Genomic DNA, 26,314 nt, shown 5'->3' with positions numbered 1-26,314 from the left:
TATACTGTTTATTATTTTATCATGTACATTTGTTGTGAAGTTTTATGTTAACGATCTGGAAAGAAGTTTCAATGGAACACAGTAGTGAATAGTTAATGTTCACAAGACTGCAGTCTACTCTCATAGACTTAATTTTTTCCCCTCCTCTTGGAATGCTAATTTTGTTGCATAAGGAGCAGGTGGCTTTCTTTTTTTTTATAAGTCTCCCTACTGCCTTGTCAGACACAACTCTCAAAACTTTTTTGGGAGCTAACCAAGCTTTATCTAACTAAACTCAAAATGGCATATGGACTTCATCTACATGGTCATACAAATCCTTTGGCTGATAACTCCTGCTATGTATCTAATTGGTTTTATAAAATCCATGTTTGAAGTTGGTTTCTATATCTAGAAGAGCATGTGATGTTATGGGATGTAGGATGGGAAGAAGGAATGTCATGGCCAAGAGGTTCCTTTAGCTGCTGCACTAGAATCTGGTGCCCGCCACTGCCACTATCAAATATTGGCAGTATATATCCCAGCAAAGGAGGAATGCTAATCGTTCTGAGTGAAAAATTTCTATCACACACTTCAGCTTAGATCTACTAATAACACTTTCTTAAATGCCTTGTTAGACAGTGAAATCTGGGAATAATTATCAAACACCATATACGGTGTTTACAATAGAATCATATTTCTTTTCTTTCTCTCCCCTTCCCACTTTTTTTTGCATAAAAAGTAGAACGCAGCTGAATGGTACCCAAATGTCTGTTGTATACCATGCCAATACAGCAGCTCGGCCAAAAATGCGAATAGAACAGTTTGCCAAGTAAAAGAAAACATAACAAATTGGTAATGGTTTCTATCTTGACAGAAAATGAAAATGATCCCTCAATGTGTGGTCACTCATGCGGACACATAAAAATGTCTTAGAAGCAATCATTTTACCTCAGATAACAGGCCCTGACAGTGTTGTACAGCACTGGCTGACTTTCACTTCTTAGAAAAGTGGCAAGCGTGACCTACAAAACAGTCTGGGAACCATGTAATTTATGCATAACACACATGCATATGCCATGCACTCATAATATTTGCTATAAATCATTCTGAATATAAGACATCTTTTCCTAGTGGAATATATTTTGTGAGAGATGATCTAAATCACCAGGGATTTGATAAAGCTGAACTGGTTTATACTGGTTTATTTATGAACAGAAGTGATGCCATTGCTTATCAGGTTACAAAATTTCAATAGTTTACACTGCAACAGAAAGGCGGTAGATAAGAGCCCCATATTTTTTAATTAGATGTTAGATTAAAAAAAAAATACAAAAAGTGTGTAGGTACATAGTGTAGACTTTTGACTTTCTGGTTGCTGCTGCTGCTGCTGCTAAGTCTCTTCAATCATGTCCGATTCTGTGCGACCCCATAGATGGCAACCTACCAGGCTTCCCCATCCCTGGGATTCTCCAGGCGAGAATGCTAGAGTGGGTTGCCATTTCCTTCTCCAGTGCATGAAAGGGAAAAGTGAAAGTGAAGTCACTCAGTTGTGTCTGGCTCTTCGCAATCCCATGGACTGCAGCCTACCAGGCTCCTCCATCCATGGGGTTTTCCAGGCAAGAGTACTGGAGTGGGGTGCCATTGCCTTCTCCAGACTTTCTGGTTAGGTGACTGTAATTGGAAGCAGAAAGGAACCCCCTGAAGACCTGGTAATGGTTCCTTTATCCTAATGCCTCTTCCTTTACCACTTATTTTTGTTTCCTAGACGGAGAACTAGCCAATTTCTAGTTCTAGTTCTAGATTTCTAGACCTGTGATTATTCCCACCACCACCCCCAATCTGGTGAAGTTTTCCCGTTTGTTTTAACTTTCTAATGAGGGTGTTAGAATATTGATTGTATTGTGAAATCACATCAAAAATAAGAATGACCCTTTCAAAAACACTAATTGATATCTGATGCTAATGAGGGATTCAAAATGAGAGGATATGGAACCAAGGGACTAGGTAGAACCTTGGGAAGTTAAATGGTCTTGCCAAGTTGAAAGTAAATTTGAATCCTGTGGGTTATGAGTTTCAAATGAAATTTCTGGGTTTAAATTTGTTGGTGACTTTCCTGTTCAATAAAAAAGGACTTAAATGGCTTATAAAAAGGTTAAAAAAACTTATTGGGCATCAAACTGCTCTTACAAAACACCATCTTGATGAGTTAAGTGTAAATGAATCAGAAACACATGGATCATATTTCCTTAAAAAATGCATATGGATTCAAAAATAAGAGGAAGAGGACTTGGCAAAACATTTTTTTTTGTGTGGTGGCTGAACCCGAAACATTTGAAAGATATTTTGAGACATTCAAGGAATCCAAAATAAAACTAAACCTGTCCGGTCATAGAAAAAAACAGAGAGTTCTGTGCAATGTGCATTTATCTCTGGGGGTCACTCACCACTCACTGAGCCTTCACCTTTGGCAAAGAACTATGGGATGAGCCAGCTTCTGTCTTAAGCAACTTTGAATTTAAGTATAAGCAAATACACATAAGCAATAGAAACCTATTAAAAGAGACTTAGGGTTTTACAAACATTGGCATCATAACCCAAATCATACAGAAATTACAGACTGAGAAATACACAAGTGCTTTCATCCCATTCAACTCATCACCACCTGGTCCTTTTGATTAAAGTTAGATATAGTTGCAGAGTCTTACTTGCTTAAATGTTTTCTTAGCAAGTGTTTTTATGTCCTTTTAAATATGTGTTCCAGCCCTCTTTCCTCCACCCTCTAGATTTGTGAGTGCTCAACAAATCTTGCTGACTGGTTTCCTGGAGCATGGGAGTGCTGAACAGTGTTTTGAAAGGGGGAGAGACGCTGTTTGGCAGAGGGAAGTAAGGCTGAGGTTCTGGGTTGGGGTGATGGCATACTGTGACAGTGCAGAGGCTCCAGAGAGTGAGTCATGTGTGGGGGTGACCCACTGGCTTGCTTGCAGCAACGTGCCTGAGCCAGGGTGTTGTGGGAGGTGGAGGCAGTTAGGTGTGGGGAGGCCTAATATACTGCATGTGAAGTCAACTGGAGGACAGAGGAGAATGATAAGAGAAAGCACAATTCTTTTTTTTTTTTCCCTCCAATATAGGATAAAGTGCTAAGCACAGGACATTAATCCCTTTATTTCTTATCAGTGTCTTTTAAAGCTGAAAAATATCCAAAGATAAAAATGAGTTAACTGTGTATGTATTGCTAGGATCCAGGAGATCATAAATTTGAAGAGGAACTTAGTAGGATTATGAAATGGACTAACGAGTTCTAAAGTGTTTGTGGGAAAGTGTAAAAAAATTAATGACTCGGAATCTTCTAAGACTGTTTTCTAGTTGTTAAACGTGAGTCTTATCTTTCCCATGATATTAGACAAGTATTTAGGGCAAGGATAGTGTCATATATTTCCTGTGTATATTCTACTGGATAATACAACAGTGGGAATACACAAAGCATTATGCTTACTGAGCTGAAGTGGAGTAAAAGGAGATTGAGACCATATAAGATGAGGATATAATTGAATGTAAAGTCTGAAAAGAAAAGATGCTATAATAAAACTGTTTTAACAGTGTCTCTGCTCTGAGTCCATTTGTTCATAGTTAATATAAAGAAATCAAAGGCCTTACCATCCTTCATCATCTTCTACTTCTGTTTCAGAAATGTCATTTTCAGGAGTTTCAGCAATTGCTTGAGTGAGTTTAGATTTAAACTGGTTCAGCAGCGCAAGAGTCTGAAATAACAATTAGGACTACTAAACTTCCTGATAAGGATAAATATAATTTCAGAAGAGACACTTAAATTTAGTAGAAGAGAAAATATTCTTCCATAAAACAATTTTCTAACTTTGAAGGAAAATAACAAAACTGCCCTCCGATTATAACCATGATTGATATTTACAAACCTTGACATTGCCCTGTTTGTATTTGCACTGACATTTTCCCCCAGGAATATTTGACTATTTCTGATTTGGGGGATATAAACTTGTTTATATAGAAGACATTTAAACTTTAAAATGCATGCTTACTAAGAGCTAAGTTTTTAGGGTGCACAGGATAGGGAGGTATTAATACTTCACTAAGAAATGTGAAGTCAAAAACAAAACACCAACAACAAACAGCACTTTTCACTGTACAAATTTCCAAAAATATAAAGATGTCGATGTTGGGAAAGGTGAAATGAAAGAACACATTAATTGCTGGAAGGTGGGTAAACTGGAGTGACATCTTTGGAAAGTTTTTTATACGTATCAGAAACAATAAATGCTCGCTGCCTTTGATTCAGTAATTCCAATCCTGGGAATACATGTAGAAAAATAATCTGAAACACCGAAAATGGCTTATGCAAGAGATGTACACTGCAGCAATATTCATACAAGTGAAAAAGGAAATGTTAAATGTCTATTTATAAGAAAATAGATAAATTTGGTAAAAAGCAGTGAATGTGTGATTACACTATTATTAAACTATATTCATGAAGTATTCTATTGTTAAGTGAAAGAAGTAGGATATAACCATAACGTTGAGTATATTTTTATAAAAAAGGGACCAGTCCTCTGATTTTCTTTTTGACTCCCATGCCCTTTACAGGTAAGAGGAAACAACAAGTGCCTTAAATATTAATCATATTGTCTCCAGCTATACCTTAAGAATTTGTTTCAGAATTTGAGCAGAGAAATCAGAAAAAAAATTTATTCTACAGTTTTAGAAGGTACATAATTGTGAAATGGGATAAAATACCACCTGTCTAAAAAAAAAAAAAATCAAGTTTCTAATTAAGACAATGGCACACTGAAATCAGTACTGAAATATAGTTGACCCCTAAACAGCATAAGGGCACCCACCCTCTGAGCAGTTAAAAATCCGCCCTCTCTCTACTTCTGTGGTTATGCAACCATTCATGGTTAGTCCAGGACTGTAGTATATATTTATTGAAAGAAATTTGAGTATAAGTGGACCCATGAAGTTCAAAGCTGTGTTGCTCAAGGGCTAACCGTACTTATATTTACAAGGGAAAATGTGTAATAGTTCAATGTGTAAAAAACAGATCTAATAGTCATGGTAACTTGGAGGCTCCAGAATTTATCTAAAATATCATTAAGACCACAGTTTATGAAAAAATTAAGTAGGTGTTGGTGGCCTAGAACCTAAGCTCGCTAAGACAGGTGGTGTCAAAATAACTAAAAGAAACAAAGGAAATTACTGTTAAAAAATGATAGGGAAAAGTGCCTTATATGTTTTTGTAAGATTTAATGCCTGCATAGATAATAGCTGAAAATAAACACATTACCACAATTGCTGAATGAGATGAGTTTTAAGGAAAAACTATAAATTCCTATAGAATATCCTCATAAGCATTTTAAGGGCTGCTAGTGAGTTAGGGTTTAGATATTTTATTTGTTTCTAAAGTAGTAATTAAAGGATTAAGCTCTTCAAACAATGTTAATAAAACATCCTTTGTTTTAAAACCTTATTCATTAAAAAAAAACCCATTCTGCCTACAAACTTTTATTGTATTTGCTTTATAATATGGAAAGAAATTATTGTAGAAATATTAGAAAATACACACAAGCAAAATAAAAATATCTACTATCCCACCACTAAGAATTAGTAACCACTGTGGACATCTGGTATATATCCTACAGGGCTTCCTGTTTCTCTGTGTGTATATGTGCATGTGTTTATATATTTATATATTTCATAAACACATATCTCTACATGGATGTGTCTACAAACATGTATCTCTATCTATCACTTAAAAGCAAACCCCATCAGTTTTTAATGGTGGGTTTTCACAAATTTGGAAATGTCTTCTCTGGGGACATAAATAAAAATGAAAACAAAGGAGACTTCTTAGTGGAATGATTTTAAAACTTCCTAGAAAATTACTAGACATGGATCTTATTCTTTTGAGGTGAAAGTGGCAAGACAGTCTGTTTTTAGAGCCAACTAATGTGATACTGACTGGCATTTGCTCAGAGGAGAGCTGGGACTACGACAAGCAAAATACCTTTCTTTTTGTTGTTCAGTCGCCAAGTTATGCATGACTCTTAGTGACTCCATGGACTACAGCAGACCAGGCTCCCCGGTTCTATCTCCTACCTAGAGTTTGCTTCGATTCATGTCCACTGAGTCAGTGATGCCATCTAACCATCTTATCTCTTGCAGCTCCTCTTTTCCTTTTGCTGTCAGTCTTCCTCAGCATCAGGGTCTTTTCCAATGAGTCGGCTCTTTGCATCAAGCAGTGAAAATACTGGAGCTTCAGGTTCAACATCAGTCCTTCCAGTGAATATTCAACATCAGTCCTTCCAGTGAATATTCAACATCAGTCCTTCCAGGGTTGATTTTCTTTAGGACTGACTGGTTTGATCTCTTTGCAGTCCAAGGGACTCCTAAGAGTCTTCTCCAGCACCACAATTCAAAAGCATCAATTCTTTGGCGCTCAGCCTTTTTTATTGTCCAGTTCTCACATCTATACATGACAACTGGAAAACCATACTTTTGACCATACAGACCATTGTTGGCAAAGTGATGTCTCTGCTTTTTAATATGTTGTCTAGATTTGTCCTAGCCTTTCTTCCAAGGAGCAAGCTTCTTTTAATCTCATGGCTGCAGTCACTGTCCATAGTGATTTTGGAGCCCAAGAAAATAAAATTTTTTACTACTTCCACTTTTTCCCCTTCTATTTGCCATGAAGTGAGGGGAGTGAATGCCATGATCTTCGTTTTTTGAATGCTGAGTTTCAAGCCAGCCTTTTCACTCTCGTCTTTTACTTTCATCAAGACTCTCTTTAGTTCCTCTTCACTTTATGCCATTAGAGTAATATCATCTGCATATCCGCAGTTGTTGGTATTTCTCCCGGCAACCTTGATTCTAGCTTGTAATTCATCCAGCATGGCATTTCATATGATGTATTCTGCATATAAGTTAAATAAGCAAGGTGACAATATACAGTCTTGTTGTACTCATTTCCCAATTTTGAACCAGTCTGCTATTCCGTGTAAGGTTCTGACTGTTCGTTCTTGACTTGCAAATAGGTTTCTCAGGAGACAAGTAAGGTGGTATTCCCAGACAAATAAGTCTGGTATTCCCAACTCTTTAAGAATTGTCCACAGCTTGTTGTGATCCACACAGTCAAAAGATTTAGTTTAGTCAGTGAAGTAGAAGTAGATGTTTTTCTGGAACTTGCTTGCTTTCTCCATGATCCAATGAATGTTGGTGGTTTCATCTCTGGTTCCTCTGTCTCTTTGAAACCCAGCTTGTAAACCTAGAAGTTCCTGGTTCACATACTGCTGAAGCCTAGCTTGAAGGATTTTGAGCATTACCTTGCTAGCATGTGAAACGACTGTAAATGTGCAGTAGCTTGAACATTCTTTGGCATTGTCTTTCTTTGGGATTGGAATGAAAACTGACCTTTACCAGTCCCATGGCCACTGCTGAGTTCTCCAAATTTTCTGACATATTCAGTGCAGCATTTCACATTCAGCATACCAGTCAATTTTACAACATTATCTTTTAGGATTTGAAATAGCTCTGCTGGAATTCCATCATCTCCACTAGCTCTGTTTGTAGTAATGTTTCCTAAGGTCCACTTGACTTCACACTCCAGGATGTCCAGCTCTAGGTGAGTGACCATACTGTTGTGGTTCAGCTCAGCTCAGTTCAGTCAGTCAGTCGTGTCCAACTCTTTGCAACACCATGGACTGCAGCATGCCAGGCTTTCATGTCCATTACCAACTCCCAGAGCTTGCTCAAACTCATGTCCATCAAGTTAGTGATGTCATCCCACCATCTCATCCTCTGTCATCCCCTTCTCCTCCTGCTTCAATCTTTCTCAGCATCAGGGTCTTTTCCAATAAGTCAGTTCTTCGCATCAGGTGGCCAAAGGATTGGAGCTTCAGCATCAGTCCTTCCAATGAATATTCAGGACTGATTTCTTTAGGATTGACTGGTTGGATCTCCTTGCTGTCCAAGGGACTCTCAAGAGTCTTCTCCAACACCATAGTTCAAAAGCATCAATTCTTCGGCACTCAGCTTCTTTAAGGTCCAACTCTCACATCCATACATGACTACTGGAAAAATTATAGCTTTGACTAGACAGACCTTTGCTGGTAAAGTAGTATCTCTGATTTTTAATATGCTGTCTAGGTTGGTGATGGCTTTTCTTCCAAGGAGCAAGTGTCTTTTAATTTCATGGCAGCAGTTACCATCTGCAGTGATTTTGGAGCCCATAAAAAGAAAGTCTGTCACTGTTTCCATTGTTTCCCCACCCATTTGCCATTAGTGATGGGACCAGATGCCATGACCTTAGTTTTTTGAATGCTGAGTTTCAAGCCAGTTTTTTCACTCTTCTCTTTCACTTTCATCAAGAGGCTCTTTAGTTTCTCTTCACTTTCTGCCATATGGGTGGTGTCATCTGCATATCTGAGGTTATTGATATTTCTCCTGGAATCAATCTTGATTCCATCTTTTTTTTTTTTTGGTTGTCAAATGATCCTTTATTTTCCTTTTTCCTTTGCAGTTCTTAACTAGCAGGGCACTCCACTGCGCCACTGTTGATATCATCTATGATGTCATGAGGGTGGCGGCCATCAACATTGCAGCCCACCGACTGGGCGGTCCCCAGGATCTCTTTAATGGTTCCAGAAAGTTCTCTAGCTAGAGACCGATGCCGCATCTGCCGGGCAATGTTGACGATCTCATCAAAAGTAATGTTTCCACTGTGCTTAATGTTTTTCTGCTTCTTTCTGTCCCTTGGTGGTTCCTTGAGGGCTTTGATGATCAGGGCAGAAGCAGAAGGTACCACCTCAATCTGGGCTTGTCTGTTCTGAATGGTCAGTTTCACTGTAATCCTCAGACCCTTCCAATCACCAGTTGCCTTGGCGATGTCATCACCAACCTTTTTTGGAGACAGACCCAGAGGGCCGATCTTGGGGGCCAGGGCAGACGTGGCACTGACTTCCCCACCGGTGCACCTCAGGTACACGACTTTTATCTCATTGGGGTCGAACTTAGGCGGCATGGTGGAGGCGGCTGGTGTCGGATGAACCCGGATTCGGGACGACCAAAAGAAAGTTGCACCTCTGCCTCCCCCGAGCCGAAAGCCGAAAGCTTGATTCCATCTTGTGCTTCATCCAGTCAAGCATTTCTCATGATGTATCCTGCATATAAGTTAAAATAAGCAAAGTGACAATATACAGCCTTGATGTACTCCTTTCACAATTTGGAACCAGTCCATTGTTCCATGTCCAGTTCTATCTGTTGCTTTTTGACCTGCATACAGATTTCCAGAGGGCAGGTCAGGTGGTCTGAGAGTATTCTCCACTCTAAGAATTGTCCACAGTTTGTTGTGATCCACACAGTCAAAGGCTTTAGAGTAGTCAATGAAGCAGAAGTAGATATTGTTTTGGGATTCTCTTGCCTTTTCTGTGATCCAGTGGATGTTGGCAATTTCAACATCTGAAATGGCTCCTCTGGCTCCTCTGCCTTTTCTAAACCCAGCTTGAGCACCTGGAAGGTCTCAGTTCACGTACTGTTGAAGCCTGTCTTGGAGAATTTTGAGCATTACTTTGCTAGCATGTGAGATGGGTGCAACTGTGTGGTAATTTGTGGATTCTTTGGCATTGCCTTTCTTTGAGATTGGAATGAAAACTGAGCTTTTCCAGTCCTGTGGCCACTGCTGAGTTTTCCAAATTTGCTGGCATATTGAGTGCAGCACTTTCACAGCATCATCTTTTAGGATTTGAAATAGTTCAGCTGGGATTCCATCACCTCCCCTAGCTTTGTTTGTAGTGCTGCTTTCTAAAGCCCACTTGACTTCGCATTCCAGGATGTCTGAGGTGAGTGACCACACCATCATGATTATCTGGGTCATGAAGATCTTTTAGGTATAGTTCTTATGTGTATTCTTGACACCTGTTCTTAATATCTTCTGCTTCTGTTAGGTCCATGCTGTTTCTGTCCTTTATTGAGCCCATCTTTGCATGAAATGTTCCCTTGGTATCTCTAATCTTCTTGAAGAGACCTCTAGTCTTTCCCATTCTATTGTGCTCCTTTATTTCTTTGCACTTATCTCTGAGAAAGTCTTTCCTATCTCTCCTTGCTATTCTTTGGAACTCTGCATTCATATGGATATATCTTTCCTTTTCTCCTTTGCCTTTAGCTTCTTTTCTTTTCTCAGTTATTTGTAAAGCCTCCTCAGACAACCGTTTTGCCTTTTTGCATTTTCTTTTTGGGGATGGTCTTGATCACTGCCTCTTGTACAATGTTACAAACCTCTGTTCACAGTCCTTCAGGCACTCTCTCTATCTGATCTAATCCCTTGAATCTTTTTCTCACTTCCACTGTATAATTGCAAGGGATTTAATTTAGGTCATACCTGAATGGTCTAGTGGTTTTCCCTATTTTCTTCAATTTAAGTCTGAATTTGGCAATAAGGAGTTCATGATCTGAGTCACAGTCAGCTCCCGGTCTTGTTTTTGCTGACTGTATAGTGCTTCTCCATCTTCAGCTGCCAAGAATATAATCAGTCTGATTTCGGTATTGACCATCTGGTGATGTCCATTTGTAGAATCATCTCTTGTGCTGTTGTGGTTATCTGGTCATTAAGACATCTTTTTTTGTGGTTATCTGGGTCAGTAAGACATACACAGTTCTTCTGTGTATCTGTGCCCCCTTTTCTTAACCTCTTCTGCTTCTGTTAGGTCCTTGCCATTTATGTCCTTTATTGAGCCCATCTTTGCATGAAATGTTCCCTTGATGACTCCAATTTTCTTGAAGAGATCTTGAGTCTTTTCGATTCTGTTGTTTTCCTCTATTTCTTTGCATTGTTCATTTACAAAGGCCTTATCTCTCTTTGCCATTCTCTGGAACTCTGCATTCGGTTGGCCTTTCTAAACATTTCCTATTTTCAAGATTGGACTTTCTCTAGTTGCATTTGAAAGGCAAGACAGATACTAGCCAAAAAAAAGCAGACACTGTGAAAAGAAATGGAAGAAAACAGGATCTGCATGGAGGTATTAATGTTTGGCATCCAGAGGAATCAGTCTTCTGGCTCCTGCAGGAGGAATAAAGGACTAACCACTAACCGCATTCTCTTCAGCACAGAGTGAGCCTCCCAGCTGTGTTGATGAAGAAGATGTGTTGATGGCGCCTCCCCTGGTAGACCTTTTGCACACATGTGTATACATGGGTCTCTCAAATGGCCTTTGCTCCTCCAGTGCTGCCCCAGGTCCTCTACTCTCCATACAGCAACCAGGCTGGACAGATCTTCCCAAACTGCAAATGGGATTATAATACCTTCTTTCTTTGATGTCTCCCCACTGCTTTTAGGGTAAATCTCAACTCCTTCATATGGCTCAAAAATATCCTGTGTGAACTGGCTCCTGCTTACCTCTCCAGCCTCATCTCTTTCTTTCTCTTAGTTTAAGTTCCAGTCATATTTAACATCTTTTCGTTCTTTGCAAAGAGGTTAAAGACTTCTCATATAGTATTCTTGTCTAGCCATGTATCTTCTTAGTAACCCTCAAGTTGACAAATCATTTTCTCAGGGAAGCCTTTCCGGATTCTTATGCCGTATTATGCGATACCTTTACATAATTCCCTATATCTAACCTGTCATAATGCTCATCCCCTTTTATTGGTATTACTTGTTTAACTGCCTATTTTTTTCGGATAGCTCAGAGAAGATAGGGACGTTTCTGCCTTGTTTACCACCAACTACAGTGATTAGGACATGGTAGATTTTTAATAATTATTTACTAGGAGGAAGAAAGAGAAATGCAAGGATAACAGTGATCCTTAACATCTTTTGGTAATACATTCAGAGGACTTTGTGACTCCATGAAAACAAGTTAATAAAGGACTTTTCTTAATTTCATTTGATGTGCCATTTCTTTTGAAAATTGCACATAAGTTAGTTCTCTGTAATTATAATTTCCTATACCTGAATTCTCGTTGAATTTTCCCTATGATTATTTTCACGCTAGGCACTGATGCGTGATCTTCCTTACCAGTAATTAGGTGTCATTTATAATACAGTTCCTGATTAGATTAATTTATTCAAACAGGCCTGGGCTTTTTAATTTACTTTTATTTTGCCTGTTTTATTTATATGCCTAAAATGATGTGTTCTCATATATATATGGCAGCACCAAATATAAGTAATTTTGGTCTGCCCCCTATCTTTTCAACATAAAGGGCTGCTCAAGGGCTCTATCTCACCAAGTGCCAAGTGCTGCATGGTGCTGACCCCCAAGTTGTTGAGCTAACTTCCTATCTTCTTTATTCTTGATTTCTGACAATCTTCTTATATTATTAGCTAAAGATTCAGGAATTACTTTCAGTAAAGAGAGTTTTGCAATATTGTTTATGGTAGACGTTAACCAGCAGACCAAGTGCCTTATTTATAGGCAGTGTACTATTTCAAGCGAAGTTGGCTAGGCAGCAGGTGAGATGCTGAGCCCTTCATCATTTATAATTATGGTCTCATAATATTCACTTAGCAAAGATTCTATCTGAGTATCTGGTAATATGTGGTTTTACCAGGTTCCTGTGTTTAATTAGGGAGGACTTCCCTGGAGGCTCAGACGGAAAAGAATCTGCTGGCAATGAGGGAGACCTGGGTCAATTCCTGCGTCAGGAAGATCCCCTAGGATACCTAAGGCCTATAGCAGGTACCCATGATTTAAGGCTTCCCAGGTGGCGCTAGTGGTAAAGAACCCACCTGCCAATGCGGAGACTTAAAGAGACCTGAGATCAATCCCTGGATGAGGAAGATCCCCTGGAGGAGGGCATGGCAACCCACTCCAGTATTCCTGCCTAGAGAATCCCTTGGACAGAGGAGTCTGGCAGGCTACAGTGCATGGGGTCGCAAAGAGCCGGACATGACTGAAGTGACTTAGCACACATGCACAAAGTTAAAACTTGAAAGTCCCAGGCTTTATACCTTTCTATCTGGAAAGAACTCTATCATCTGGATCTTTGCTTGAATGGCCAAGGTCCTGGTCACCTCACCATATGTTATATATACTTTTTCATTTTTAAGACATAATGTTTTCCCTCATGTATAATCAAAATAGGTTCTGTTAACAATTCCTGCATACAATTAAAAGGCAATGAATTGCATATGGATTTTGGTTTGTGAAGTTACCTGGTCTTCCCGGGAAGTTCCTGTCTTTGCCTGCTGCTTCCTCAAAGCTTCATACTTTTGCTTTTCTCGTCTGTATTCTGCAACAGCACCATCTGGAGCAGCCTCTTCCTCTGAGGAATAATAGACTAGTTTTAGAATAAACAGTAAAAAGGCTGTATGGATTCATACTGAAGTCTATGAATGTCTATTGCTGAAGAGGAGGTCAGAACCTCGGACTGGTTTTCCTCCATTAAAAAAAGAAAACTCAACAAACAAACCAATAAACTCTAAAGACTCCACAGTGATTTCCTAGATTAGAAGGTGACTGATTTTAATTAAACAACCAATTTTAATGTCTTTATTTTATACTGTACTATTATAGTTATTCTCACTTGTAATTATTTGACTATAAAATCACCTATCTCACCTTTAAAATAAGATATTCCTAAAATTCAGCAATACCATTTCATATTATTCCTTTGCCTTATAAGATATAATCATTCAATATTGGTTGATTTTCCAATTACTTGCCATTTCTGCTCCCCAGTTAAAACAATAACAAAACAACAACAAACAACTTCAATTTAATAGCATCATAAAATATAAATATCTAAAAAAAATGAGGACAGTTGCCCAGAAGCAGATAAAAGTAACATTTTCTAAATTAGAAATGAGAAAAAAAAAATTATGGATTTGATCCTGCAATAAATTCCATACAAAGATTAGTTAACATCTGGGTTCACAGAATACAGTGTTGCCTCAAAAAAAAAAAAAGGTACCAATATTTTACAATACTAACATTTAAATATATTAATGAAAATTTGTGACTTAAGAAAAAAACCTATATCTTCTCATCTTTGGCTGACAAACCAAGATGAGCCAGTTGTAATCAAGAATATCACAAATGGTTCTAGTCAAATCTTGGTTTGTTGCTTGCCTCTCTGTTACCTAGTTTGAGAAGCATAATTAATGTGTAATATATTAATAATCAGCCATTTTGTTCAAGAGATTATCTAGTTAAAAAAAATGTGTGAACTAAGAAACAAGGGATCTTCTTACGGTTACCAGATGATTTTGATGTCAAAGGTTACAAAGATTCAATTATGTGGGATAGGAAGGTTCTGGAGATTTAAGGTACAGCATCATCTCACACGCTAGTAAAGTAATGCTCAAAATTCTCCAAGCCAGGCTTCAGCAATACGTGAACCATGAACTTCCAGATGTTCAAGCTGGTTTTAGAAAAGGCAGAGGAACCAGAGATCAAATTGCCAACATCTGCTGGATCATTGAAAAAGCAAGAGAGTTCCAGAAAAACATCTCTTTCTGCTTTATTGACTATGCCAAAGTCTTTGACTGTGTGGATCATAATAAACTGTGGAAAATTCTTAAAGAGATGGGAATACCAGACCACCTGACCTGCCTCTTGAGAAATCTGTATGCAGGTCAGGAAGCAACAGTTAGAACTGGACATGGAACAACAGACTGGTTCCAAATAGGAAAAGGAGTACGTCAAGACTGTATATTGTCACCCTGCTTATTTAACTTATATGCAGAGTACATCATGAGAAACACTGGGCTGGAGGAAGCACAAGCTGGAATCAAGATTGCTGGGAGAAATATCAATAATCTCAGATACTCAGATGACACCAACTTTATGGCAGAAAGTGAAGAGGAACTAAAAAGCCTATTGATGAAAGTGAAAGTGGAGAGTGAAAAAGTTGGCTTAAAGCTCAACATTCAGAATACTAAGATCATGGCATCTGGTCCCATCACTTCATGGAAATAGATGGGGAAACAGTGGAAACAGTGTCAGACTTTATTTTTTGGGGGCTCCAAAATCACTGCAGATGGTGACTGCAGCCATGAAATTAAAAGACACTTACTCCTTGAAAGGAAAGTTATGACCAACCTAGATAGCATATTCAAAAGCAGAGACGTTACTTTGCCAATAAAGGTCCATCTAGTCAAGGCTATGGTTTTTCCAGTGGTCACGTATGGATGTGAGAGTTGGACTGTGAAGAAAGCTGAGCGCCGAAGAATTGATGCTTTTGAACTGTGGTGTTGGAGAAGACTCTTGAGAGTCCCTTAGACTGCAAGGAGATCCAACCAGTCCATCCTAAAGGAGATCAGTCCTGGGTGTTCATTGGAAGGACTGATGCTAAAGCTGAAACTCCAATACTTTGTCCACCTCATGTTAAGAGTTTTGGAAAAGACTCTGATGCTGGGAGGGATTGGGGGCAGGAGGAGAAGGGGACGACAGAGGATGAGATGGCTGGATGGCATCACCCACTCGATGGACTTGAGTTTGGGTGAACTCCGGGAGTCGGTGATGGACAGGGAGGCCTGGCATGCTGCAATTCATGGAGTCGCAGAGAGTCGGACACGACTGAGCAACTGAACTGAACTGAACTGATGGTAAATACAGTTAATAATACTGTATTGTATACCTATAATTTGCTAAGAAAGGTGGTCACTATACATATGCAAACAAAGTGTAACGCTGTGAGGTGATGGATATATGTTAATTAGCTAGATTGTAGTTATCTGCTGCTGCTGCTAAGTCGCTTTAGTCGTGTCCGACTCTGTGGGACCCCAGAGACGGCAGCCCACCAGGCTCCCCCATCCCTGGAATTCTCCAGGCAAGAACAGTGGAGTGGGTTGCCATTTCCTTCTCCAATGCATGAAAGTGAAAAGTCAAAGTGAAGTCGCTCAGTCGTGTCTGACTCTCAGCGACCCCACAGACTGCAGCCCATCAGGCTCCTCTGTCCATGGGATTTTCCAGGCAAGAGTACTGGAGTTGGGTGCCACTGCCTTCTCCGAAACACTTCAACATGGTACACACAGCCAAACGCAATGATTATCTGCAACACAAACCCAACTGTGTGAAAAAATACGGTCAACTCTTGTATTTCCTAATGGGGCATATTATATCAGTATGAAGCACTTCTGTTTATAGTGTGATCAAATGTTCACAGCACATTCATTTTTCATGTTTTTATTCCTCAGTACTATACTCTGAGTAATTTCCTTAGCTCTACTTTAGTTCACTAATTCTCTGTTTCAGTTCAGTTCAATTCAGTTCAGTCGCTCAGTCGTGTCCAACTCTTTGCGACCCCGTGAATCACAGCACGCCAGGCCTTCCTGTCCATCACCAACTCCCGGAGTTCACTCAGACTCATGTCCATCGAGTCGGTAATGCCATCCAGCCATCTTATCCTCTGTCATCCCCTTCTCCTCCTGCCCCCAATCCCTTCCAACATCAGAGTCTTTTCCAATGAGTCAGCTCTTCGCATGAGGTGGCCAAAGTACTGGAGTTTCAGCTTTAGCATCATTCCCTCCAAAGAAATCCCAGGACTGATCTCCTTCAGAATGGACTGGTTGGATCTCCTTGCAGTCCAAGGGACTCTCAAGAGTCTTCTCCAACACCACAGTTCAAAAGCATCAATTCTTTGGCACTCGGCCTTCTTCACAGTCCAACTCTCACATCCATACATGACCACTGGAAAAACCATAGCCTTGACTAGACGGACTAATCAGTTTTAAGACATAAACTGAGTTGTTGATTTTAATAATCATATTTTAAAATTCTAGATATTCTATTTCCTTTTCAAATTGACCCATTTTTTTTGGATGGCCTAAGTCTTTTATTATGATTTTTATATATTTAAAAACTTCTTTATCTTAAACACACTTGTTATATTTTATCTTTTGGATTATTCTTGGAGTTGCTTTGTTATGGCTTCTGACTCTCTCCCCACAGTGGTTATTTCTCCATGCGTTTTCTAATTCTTGATTTTGAGTGTTCCTATAGCTAGAGCTGCATCTTCATCATGCTCCATAGGAATCCCTGGCACCCAGGATTGTGTCAGCATTCCTCCAGAGAGCTTCTGCATTTGTTGCTACCAGGAAATTAAGGGGTTCCATTCGTGCACAGCCATTTTCCCCCAAGTTAATTTCCTGGCTTAGGCTTTCTGTACCACATAGGTAGTGTACATTCAGAGTTTATAGCTGTGCCTGGTAGAGGTTTAGAGTTTTGATTTTTTATGACAGACTTTTTTTTTCCTTCCATATATAGTTTTGAAAACTGACAAGCTTCTTTGTGGACTTCGTGACCAGGAGGACAGTTTTTCTAGCTTCTTCTTCTGTTGATCCAAGACTGTATCTCTAAGTGTGATATTAAAACCGGAACTTCTAGCTATCAGAGACCACATCTGGTTTCAATATCCCTCTGGGCAACTGCTGTGTCAGTTTGAGCATTTAATGCTCTAGTTGGGCCTCCCCTTTGTTTCTGCTGCTGCTAAGTCACTTCAGTCGTGTCCGACTCTGTGTGACCCCATAGACGGCAGCCCACCAGGCTCCCCCGTCCCTGGGATTCTCAGGCAAGAGTACTGGAGTGGGTTGCCATTTCCTTCTCCAATGCATGAAAGTGAAAGTCAAAGTGAAGTTGCTCAGTCGTGTCCGACTCTTAGAGACCTCATGGACTGCAGCCTACCAGGCTCCTCTGTCCATGGGATTTTCCAGGCAAGAGTCCTGGAGTGGGGTGCCATTCCACCAACCCCCTCTCTGTCTCTTTCAAGCTTAGCTAATTATTTATTTTTTAATTGGAGGATAAGTGCTTTACAATGTTGCATTGGTTTCTGCCTTACAATGTCAATCAGCCTTGCTGAGCCACCCTCTCACCCCGCCTCCTTCCACTCTGTATCAGCACAGAGCACCGGGCTGCCTCCCTGTGTTGTACACAGCTTCCCACTAGCTGTCTATTTTACACATGGCAGTGTAAACATGTCCATGCTACTCTCTCACTCTCTCCTTCCCATGTTGTGTCCATAAATCCATTCTCTATATTTGTGTCTCTATTCCTGCCCTGCAAGTGGGTTCATCAGTACCATTTTTCTAGATTCCGTATATATTTAGCTAAGATTTGAATTGGGCTGGATCATATTTTACCTAGCATTTCTATATATTTGGAGAAAGATGTTCTGTTTTAACTCAGTCCATGTGGCCAGAAGAAAAAGTAGCACATTCATGGTTTCTCTGGTGGCTCAGACGGTAAAGAATCTGCCTGCAATGTGGGAGACCTGGGTTTGATCCCTCAGTTGGAAAGATCCCCTGGAGAAGGGAGCGGCTATCCACTCCAGTGTTCTGTCCTGGAGCATTCCATGGACAGAAGAGCCTAGCAGGCTACAGTCCTTGGGGTTGCAAAGAGTCAAATATGACTGAGCAACTTTCACTTTCACTTTGAATGTCCCAGAATAAGCAAAAATTGAGTAAATGACCGGATGATGTTAGTGACATAAAATTATCTAATAACATAGAAAAGGGGCATGAAAAAAAATCAGTTTCTTTAAGTACACAGTGCTCCACATCTAATACCTTTCTTAAAAATCTTAATATATGCTGGGTAATTTATAAATAGTAATGCAATATGACAACTATTTGTCATTAACTGAAATCTCAACAAAATGTATGCTAAATAACTAGGAATGAAGAATGGGGGGAAAAAGAACATTTACTAAATACCTACTATATGTTAGGTACCATGCTACGGTTCTTTGACTCTCTATGAAGAAAGCATCTATAAACCTATTTTACAAATTAAGAAACAGGGTTAAGACCACAATTAGAATATACTAAAGCTGTAACTTGAACCCAAGTCTATCTGATAGTAAAATCTCATACTGTGCCCTACTGTCTTCAATTAAAAGTTCAGTTCAGAAAACAAAATTTAATGTGTTCCCACTGTATGCCTGGCTTTTCATTCTAGAAAGTAATGTAATAGGTAAAGTAAAAATAATATATGTAAAAATAGTTAAGAAATCAAGCCACTGATTATAAGTATTATGTTGCTGATTCTTGTTTAGAATATTAGCCACCAAGAGAGGGTTTAAAGCTTACCTATGCTATTGTTAGGATGGCATTATCTATGCTATCTTAGCGTAGGTATATCCTATGCTATTATTAGGAGCATACCTATGCTCCAAGAGGAGCTACCACACGCCAGAGGTCAGGGGCACCGGCCGAGAGGAGTTACTCCATGTTCAAGGTCAGGAGGGGTGGCCATGAGGAGATACCCCTCTTCTAAGGTAAGGAGCAGCAGCTGCACTTTGCTGGAGCAGCCATGAAGAGATAACCCCACGTCCAAGGTAAGAGAAACCCAAGTAAGACGGTAGGTATTGCGAGAGGGCATCAAAGGGCAGACACACTGAAACCATAATCACAGAAAACTAGCCAATCTGATCACATGGACCACAGCCTTGTCTAACTCAATGAAACTAAGCCATGCCCTGTTGGGCCACCCAAGATGGGCGGGTCATGGTGGAGAGGTCTGACAGAATGTGGTCCACTGGAGAAGGGAATGGCAAACCACTTCAGTATTCTTCCCTTGAGAACCCCATGAACAGTATGAAAAGGCAAAATGTTAGGATACCAAAAGAGGAACTCCCTGGGTCGGTAAGTGCCCAATATGCTACTGGAGATCAGTGGAGAAATAACTCCAGAAACAATGAAGGGATGGAGCCAAAGCAAAAACAATACCCAGTTGTGGATGTGACTGGTGATAGAAGCAAGGTCCGATGCTATAAAGAGCAATATTGCATAGGAACCTGGAATGTTAGGTCCATGAATCAAGGCAAATTAGAAGTGGTCAAACAAGAGATGGCAAGAGTGAACGTCGACATTCTAGGAATCAGCTAACTAAAATGGACTGGAATGGGTGAATTTAACTCAGATGACCATTAATCTACTCCTGTGGGCAGGAATCCCTCAGAAGAAATGGAGTGGCCATCATGGTCAACAAAAGAGTATGAAATGCAGTACTTGGATGCAATCTCAAAAATGACAGAATGATCTCTGTTCGTTTCCAAGGCAAACCATTCAATATCACAGTAATCCAAGCCTATGCCCCAACCAGTAACGCTGAAGAAGCTGAAGTTGAACGGTTCTATGAAGACCTACAAGACCTTTTAGAACTAACACCCCAAAAAGATGTCCTTTTCATTATAGGGGACTGGAATGCAAAAGTACGAAGTCAAGAAACACCTGGAGTAACAGGCAAATTTGGCCTTGGAGTACAGAATGAAGCAGGGCAAAGGCTAATAGAGTTTTGCCAAGAGAACGCACTGGTCATAGCAAACACCCTCTTCCAACAACACAGGAGAAGACGCTACATATGGACATCACCAGATGGTCAACACCGAAATCAGATTGATTATATTCTTTGCAGCCAAAGATGGAGGTCTATATAGTCAGCAAAAACAAGACTGGGAACTGACTGTGGCTCAGATCATGAACTCCTTATTGCCAAATTCAGACTTAAACTGAAGAAAGTAGGGAAAACCACTAGACCATTCAGGTATGACCTAAATCAAATCCCTCATGATTATACAGTGGAAGTGAGAAATAGATTTAAGGGACTAGATTTGATAGACAGAGTACCTGATGAACTATGGATGGAGGTTCGTGACATTGTACAGGAGACAGGGATCAAGACCATCCCCAAGAAAAAGAAATGTAAAAAAGCAAAATGGCTGTCTGAGGAGCCTTACAAATAGCTGTGAAAAGAAGAGAAGCAAAAAGCAAAGGAGAAAAGGAAAGATATACGCATCTGAATGCAGAGTTCCAAAGAATAGCAAGGAGAGATAAGAAAGCTTTACTCAGTGATCAATGCAAAGAAATAGAGGAAAACAAAAGAATGGAAAGACTAAAGATCTCTTCAAGAAAATTAGAGATACCAAGGGAACATTTCATGCAAAGATGGGCTCGATAAAGGACAGAAATGGTATGGACCTAACAGAAGCAGAAGATATTAAGAAGAGGTGTCAAGAATACACAGAAGAACTGTACAAAAAAGAGCTTCATGACCCAGAATCACGATGGTGTGATCACTCACCTAGAGCCAGACATCCTGGAATGTGAAGTCAAGTGGGCCTTAGAAAGCATCACTACGAACAAAGCTAGTGGAGGTGATGGAATTCCAGTTGAGCTATTTCAAATCCTGAAAGACGATGCTGTGAAAGTTCTGCACTCAATATGCCAGCAAATTTGGAAAACTCAGCAGTGGCCACAGGACTGGAAAAGGTCAGTTTTCATTCCAATCCCAAAGAAAGGCAATGCCAAAGAATTCTCAAAGTACCACACAATTGCACTCATCTCACATGCTAGTAAAGTAATGCTCAAAATTCTCCAAGCCAGGCTTCAGCAATATGTGAACCATGAACCTCCAGATGTTCAAGCTGGTTTTAGAAAAGGCAGAGGAACCAGAGATCAAATTGCCAACATCCTCTGGATCATTGAAAAAGCAAGAGAGTTCCAGAAAAACATCTCTTTCTGCTTTATTGACTATGCCAAAGCCTTTGACTGTGTAGATCACAATAAACTGTGGAAAATTCTTAAAGAGATGGGAATACCAGACCACCTGACCTGCCTCTTGAGAAATCTGTATGCAGGTCAGGAAGCAACAGTTAGAACTGGACATGGAACAACAGACTGGTTCCAAATAGGAAGAGGAGTACATCAAGGCTGTATATTGTCAACTGGCTTATTTAACTTATATGCAGAGTACATCATGAGAAATGCTGGGCTGGAGGAAGCACAAGCTGGAATCAAGATTACTGGGAGAAATATCAATAACCTCAGATATGCAGATGACACCACCCTTATTGCACAAAGTGAAGAGGAACTAAAGAGCCTCTTGATGAAAGTGAAAGAGGAGAGTGAAAAATTTGGCCTGAAGCTCAACATTCAGAAAATTAAGATCATGGCATATGGTCCCATCACTTCATAGCAAATAGACGGGGAAACAGTGGAAATAGCATCAGACTTTATCTTTTTACGCTCCAAAATCACTGCAGATGGTGACTGCAGCCATGAAATTAAAAGATGCTTACTCCTTGGAAGGAAAGTTATGACGAACCTAGATAGCATATTCAAAAGCAGAGACATTACTTTGCCAACAAAGGTCCGTCTAGTCAAGGCTATGGTTTTTCCAGTGGTCATGTATGGATGTGAGAGTTGGACTGTGAAGAATGCTGAGCGCTGAAGAATTGATGCTTTTGAACTGTGGTGTTGGAGAAGACTCTTGAGAGTCCCTTGGACTGCAAGGAGATCCAACCAGTCCATTGTGAAGGAGATCAGCCCTGGGATTTCTTTGGAAGGACTGATGCTAAAGCTGAAACTCCAGTACTTTGGCCACCTCATGCGAAGAGTTGACTCATTGGAAAAGGCTCTGATGCTGGGAGGGATTGGGGCAGGAGGAGAAGGGGACGACAGAGGATGAGATGGCTGGATGGCATCACTGACTCGATGGACGTGAGTCTGGGTGAACTCTGGGAGTTGGTGATGGACAGGGAGGCCTGGCGTGCTGCGATTCATGGGGTCACAAAGAGTCGGACACAACTGAGCGACTGAACTGAACTGATGCTATTGTTGTTGTGTTAGTTGCTCAGTCGTGTCCAACTCTTTGTGACCCCATGGACTGTAGCCCATGAGGCTCCTCTGTCCATGGGATTTCCCAGGCAAGAATACTGGAGTGGGTTGCTATTTCCTTCTCCAGGGGATCTTTCCAACCCAGGGATTGAACCTGGGTCTCCTGCATTGCAGGTGCATTCTTTACCCTCTGAACCACCAGGGAAGCCATGACTTGTGCTATAGTGCTGGCATGAAAAAAAGTGTGAAAGTGAAGTCACTCGGTTGTGCCTGACTCTTTACTACACCACGGGCTATAGCCGGCCAGGCTCCTCTTTCCATGTGATTTTCCAGGCAAGAATACTGGAGTGGTTTTCCATTTCCTTCTCCAGGGAAGCCTGCATAGTATTAGAATAACAAAATTTAAATATATTAGTGATCTCCAAAATAATATTAGAAAATATATTTAAAAGGGTTTGGTGACCAGAATGTCCAACATCACTATAACGATCAATTTCCTATTAGAGCATTAGTTTACTAGAGCACGAGAACTTAGCTAGTGTCCCATGCGGATTAGAAGCAGAACTTGGGCTAAAACTTATGTTCTGACTCTGAGATTTGGTGACTCTGCACTTTCCCTGTTGTGTGTTATAAAGAATGTCTCTAACTCTTCCCTAAGAACTAGTCAGAAACATAATCTTTGTTCCACTTGACTCTCTTCATTACAAAACTATTTTGTTCTGAGCAGAAAGGGGTGATGATTACTCAATTATTGGTTACTTAGCTAATGAACCAATGGTATCTGTTTACAAATCTCACTTCATAGATAAAAGGGCTTATACCTTCTACTGTCTCAGTACTAGAGTTCAGGCAGCTGAAAGCCTCAAGTAGGTGCATATTCATTCATTAAAAAAAAAAGTTTACTAAATGATTATTATGTCATAAACTGTTAATAAAGCTACTTAGGATTTTAAATAGCCTTTCGGATGGCTCAGTGGGTAATGAGCCATCCTGCTGTGCCTGCAATTCAGGAGACACAGTAGATGTAAGTTCAATTCCTGAATCAGGAAGATCCCTTGAAGAAGGAAATGGAAACCCACTCCAGTATACTTGACTGGAAAACTCCATGGACAGAGGAGCCTAGTGGGCTGCAAAGAGTTGGACATGACTAAGCAACTAAGCATGCACATGATTTTTAAATAGATCTAGACTATTTCAAGGAAATTTTTGAAAAATTCCCATAATAAAAACTTATATAAAGAAAGGTGATATGTTAGTGATAATAGTAAACAACATCTGAAAAGAAAAGGGACACACTTTAATGAATATGAATATAGAAAAATACCAAAGTTACTAACACCTAATTGTATCTCATCACACTGGAAGCTACAAAGTATGTTTTTATCAAATTTTATATATACCTTAAATTAATTCTAGGAAAAGCACCAGACTTGAAAATAGCTAACATGATGCAAAAAAAGGAAAATAATAAATAACATGATAGCTAACATTTCAAGTACTCACTAAGTGCCAGATACTGGTACCCTCAATTACTTGTTTAATCCTCATAAACAACACATTATTAACCTATTCTGCTGAGTGGGTTATAATTGGGGATTATAAACATGGGAATAAAAACCAGGAAGTCCAGCTCTAAAGTACAATCTCTTAACCAGTGTGGTTATTTTTTCTTCATGTCTGAAACTAAAGAAAACTTAGAAGAAGATATTCCAGTTTGACATAAAAAGGCATCATGTCACCATACTGGAAGTGTCCTGATGAAATATAAAGTCCTACCAAAAAAGGTCTTGAATTCCTCCCGGACCATAATAAATAGGAACTGTGATATGCCAAACAGTGGGTCAATGAAAATAATTTCCATCTAGAAAGAGTCTTTTATGGCTTTTCTTGATTCCCCTTAATTAATCGTATATTTCCCTCATTTGAATTTTTCAACACTTTGTAGCTCCTCACTTAACTATATCATAACTCTCTCTTTGTACTGCCCCTTCAGCTATAAACTCAAATGGCAGGGAGAGTGCCCTGTTTGTGGGCTAGTATATTCCCTGCATATAGTATGTATTCAATGGATAGAAGCTGAATGGACAAATAAACAGTGTGCTCATTCTTAGATCTTAAATTACAGCAGTGTCCATGATTGCCTTGTAGCTCTTGCTGGATGGAAGGGCTCCTTGAGGGCCTTGTAGGGGCTTTGGGCCCCTAGTGTACAAACAGTTTTTCAATAGATAGCTGCCTAATTAAGTTGAGTTGTAAGGAATTAGATAATTTCTATGCTTATTAAACAGAGGTGAGAGGAGTAGAAGTCAACCTGAAGGCAGTTATCCCTCATGAAGCCCTTGAGCACTGAGCTTTCTGGGCAGAATCTCTGTAAGAGCTACAGCCAATCACTGAAGCTTTATACCATCTCCTTGAGGAGCTACTGGGGATAAACTGCATATCTTCCACCTCAGTCAAAATGCCTGTTTTTTTGGTTTGTTTTATTAAGAAAATCCACTATAGAAATGATAACATTGGGAATATTCAGTGACATTAAAATGAGAGCTTATATGTAATACAGCCATAATTATAATCCACAATATTTATTTATTGTACTAATTTTGTTTTAAAGATAACTGAAACTGCTTAGATGGTATCTTTAAAAGGTGATAAGAAGAAAACTGGTTTATCCAATGAAACTACTAATATAAAAACTAATTCACAATGAAGAAATTATTTAATGGAGGTATCTACATTTATGAAGACTAGGCAGAAATTTAGGCAAAGACTGGGCTAAAAGTTTAATTTTTTTCTGTATTATGTGCTGAAGTAAGAAATGTACAACTTATTAATTTCATTTAACCAATTTTTATTTTCAGTATATTTTAAATTCTACAAATCAAACAATGCTGGCTCCATCTGGTGGGCAAAATAAGCCTCTAGAACTTCATGAAAATTAGTCAAAAGTGATTAAATAATTTAGGTACTATGTGAAATAATATGTTTCAATATTGAATACTACACATTGAGGTATGCCTCAACATTGAATGTTAAGTGGAATTATCTACACTTACACAGATGTAAAACATTTTTCTTTCTCTGTTGTTCATCCTAGCCTCATTTCATCATGTTATTTTGGAGCTTAAAATAATTCTCCAAAGTAATATAGACTACCTTCCTCTGTGTTTTTCTATCAGATGATTTAAGAAATATAAAGGCAACACATTATAATACAGTTAAATTTATCCACATTTTCAGACTGTTTTATATTTTCATTTGGAATATAACTATATATATATTTTTATATTATTTTTTTTTCCCCATTTAGGCACTTCCAGGAGGGGTGACTAGTGAATATATGACAGTTCATATCTAGGGGTCTATATGTTCATGTTCTACTAGCTATTAAATCTTAATTTTTAAATTTAGTACAAAAGGAATATGTGCAGAAACACAACACAAAATATCAACACTAAGAATTTAAACAGTAATAACTTGCTTATTTTACAGATGGGAAAACTGAGGTTCAGAGAGGTTAAATGGTTGTGCTAAGCTGAGAATATCAGAAACCAGATTTTCTGATAACCCAATGCTGTTTCCTCTCTCTATACATTGCTATGTGTACTTTTTTTTTGCAGTGCATAATCACTGCAGATGTATTTCATTATAGTCTAATAACCACTTTCAATTATATACAGTTGTCCCTCAGTATCTGTGGGGAACTGGTTCTAGGACCCTCAACATCCAGACTAAAATCCAAGGATGCTCAAGTTCCTTATATAA

General features: G+C 39.4%; 2 protein-coding genes across 4 annotated transcripts in view; both read right to left on the bottom strand.

Annotated features, from left to right (window-relative positions):
- CWC27 (CWC27 spliceosome associated cyclophilin) overlaps positions 1 to 26,314 on the bottom strand; it is a 268,469-nt gene that overhangs the window by 40,998 nt on the left and 201,157 nt on the right. For all 3 annotated transcript variants that reach the window (XM_070357521.1, XM_070357523.1, XM_005892771.3), the window contains exons 12-13: positions 13,154 to 13,263; positions 3,634 to 3,737 (exon numbers count right to left, since the gene is read on the bottom strand). In XM_070357521.1, the coding sequence (XP_070213622.1) occupies positions 3,634 to 3,737; positions 13,154 to 13,263 (214 nt within the window). The remainder of the gene's footprint in view (positions 1 to 3,633; positions 3,738 to 13,153; positions 13,264 to 26,314) is intronic.
- On the bottom strand, positions 8,472 to 9,108 carry LOC102265982 (large ribosomal subunit protein uL11-like). The gene has a single exon (XM_070357834.1). It carries the CDS (start codon positions 9,023 to 9,025, stop codon positions 8,528 to 8,530), a length of 498 nt encoding a protein of 165 aa, XP_070213935.1. The 5' UTR covers positions 9,026 to 9,108; the 3' UTR covers positions 8,472 to 8,527.

This window comes from Bos mutus, chromosome 20, assembly GCF_027580195.1.
Source record: "Bos mutus isolate GX-2022 chromosome 20, NWIPB_WYAK_1.1, whole genome shotgun sequence".
Classification (NCBI taxonomy): Eukaryota; Metazoa; Chordata; class Mammalia; order Artiodactyla; family Bovidae; genus Bos; species Bos mutus.
Note: the sequence above shows the minus strand (reverse complement) of the source record. Positions and strands in the feature narration are given on the sequence as shown.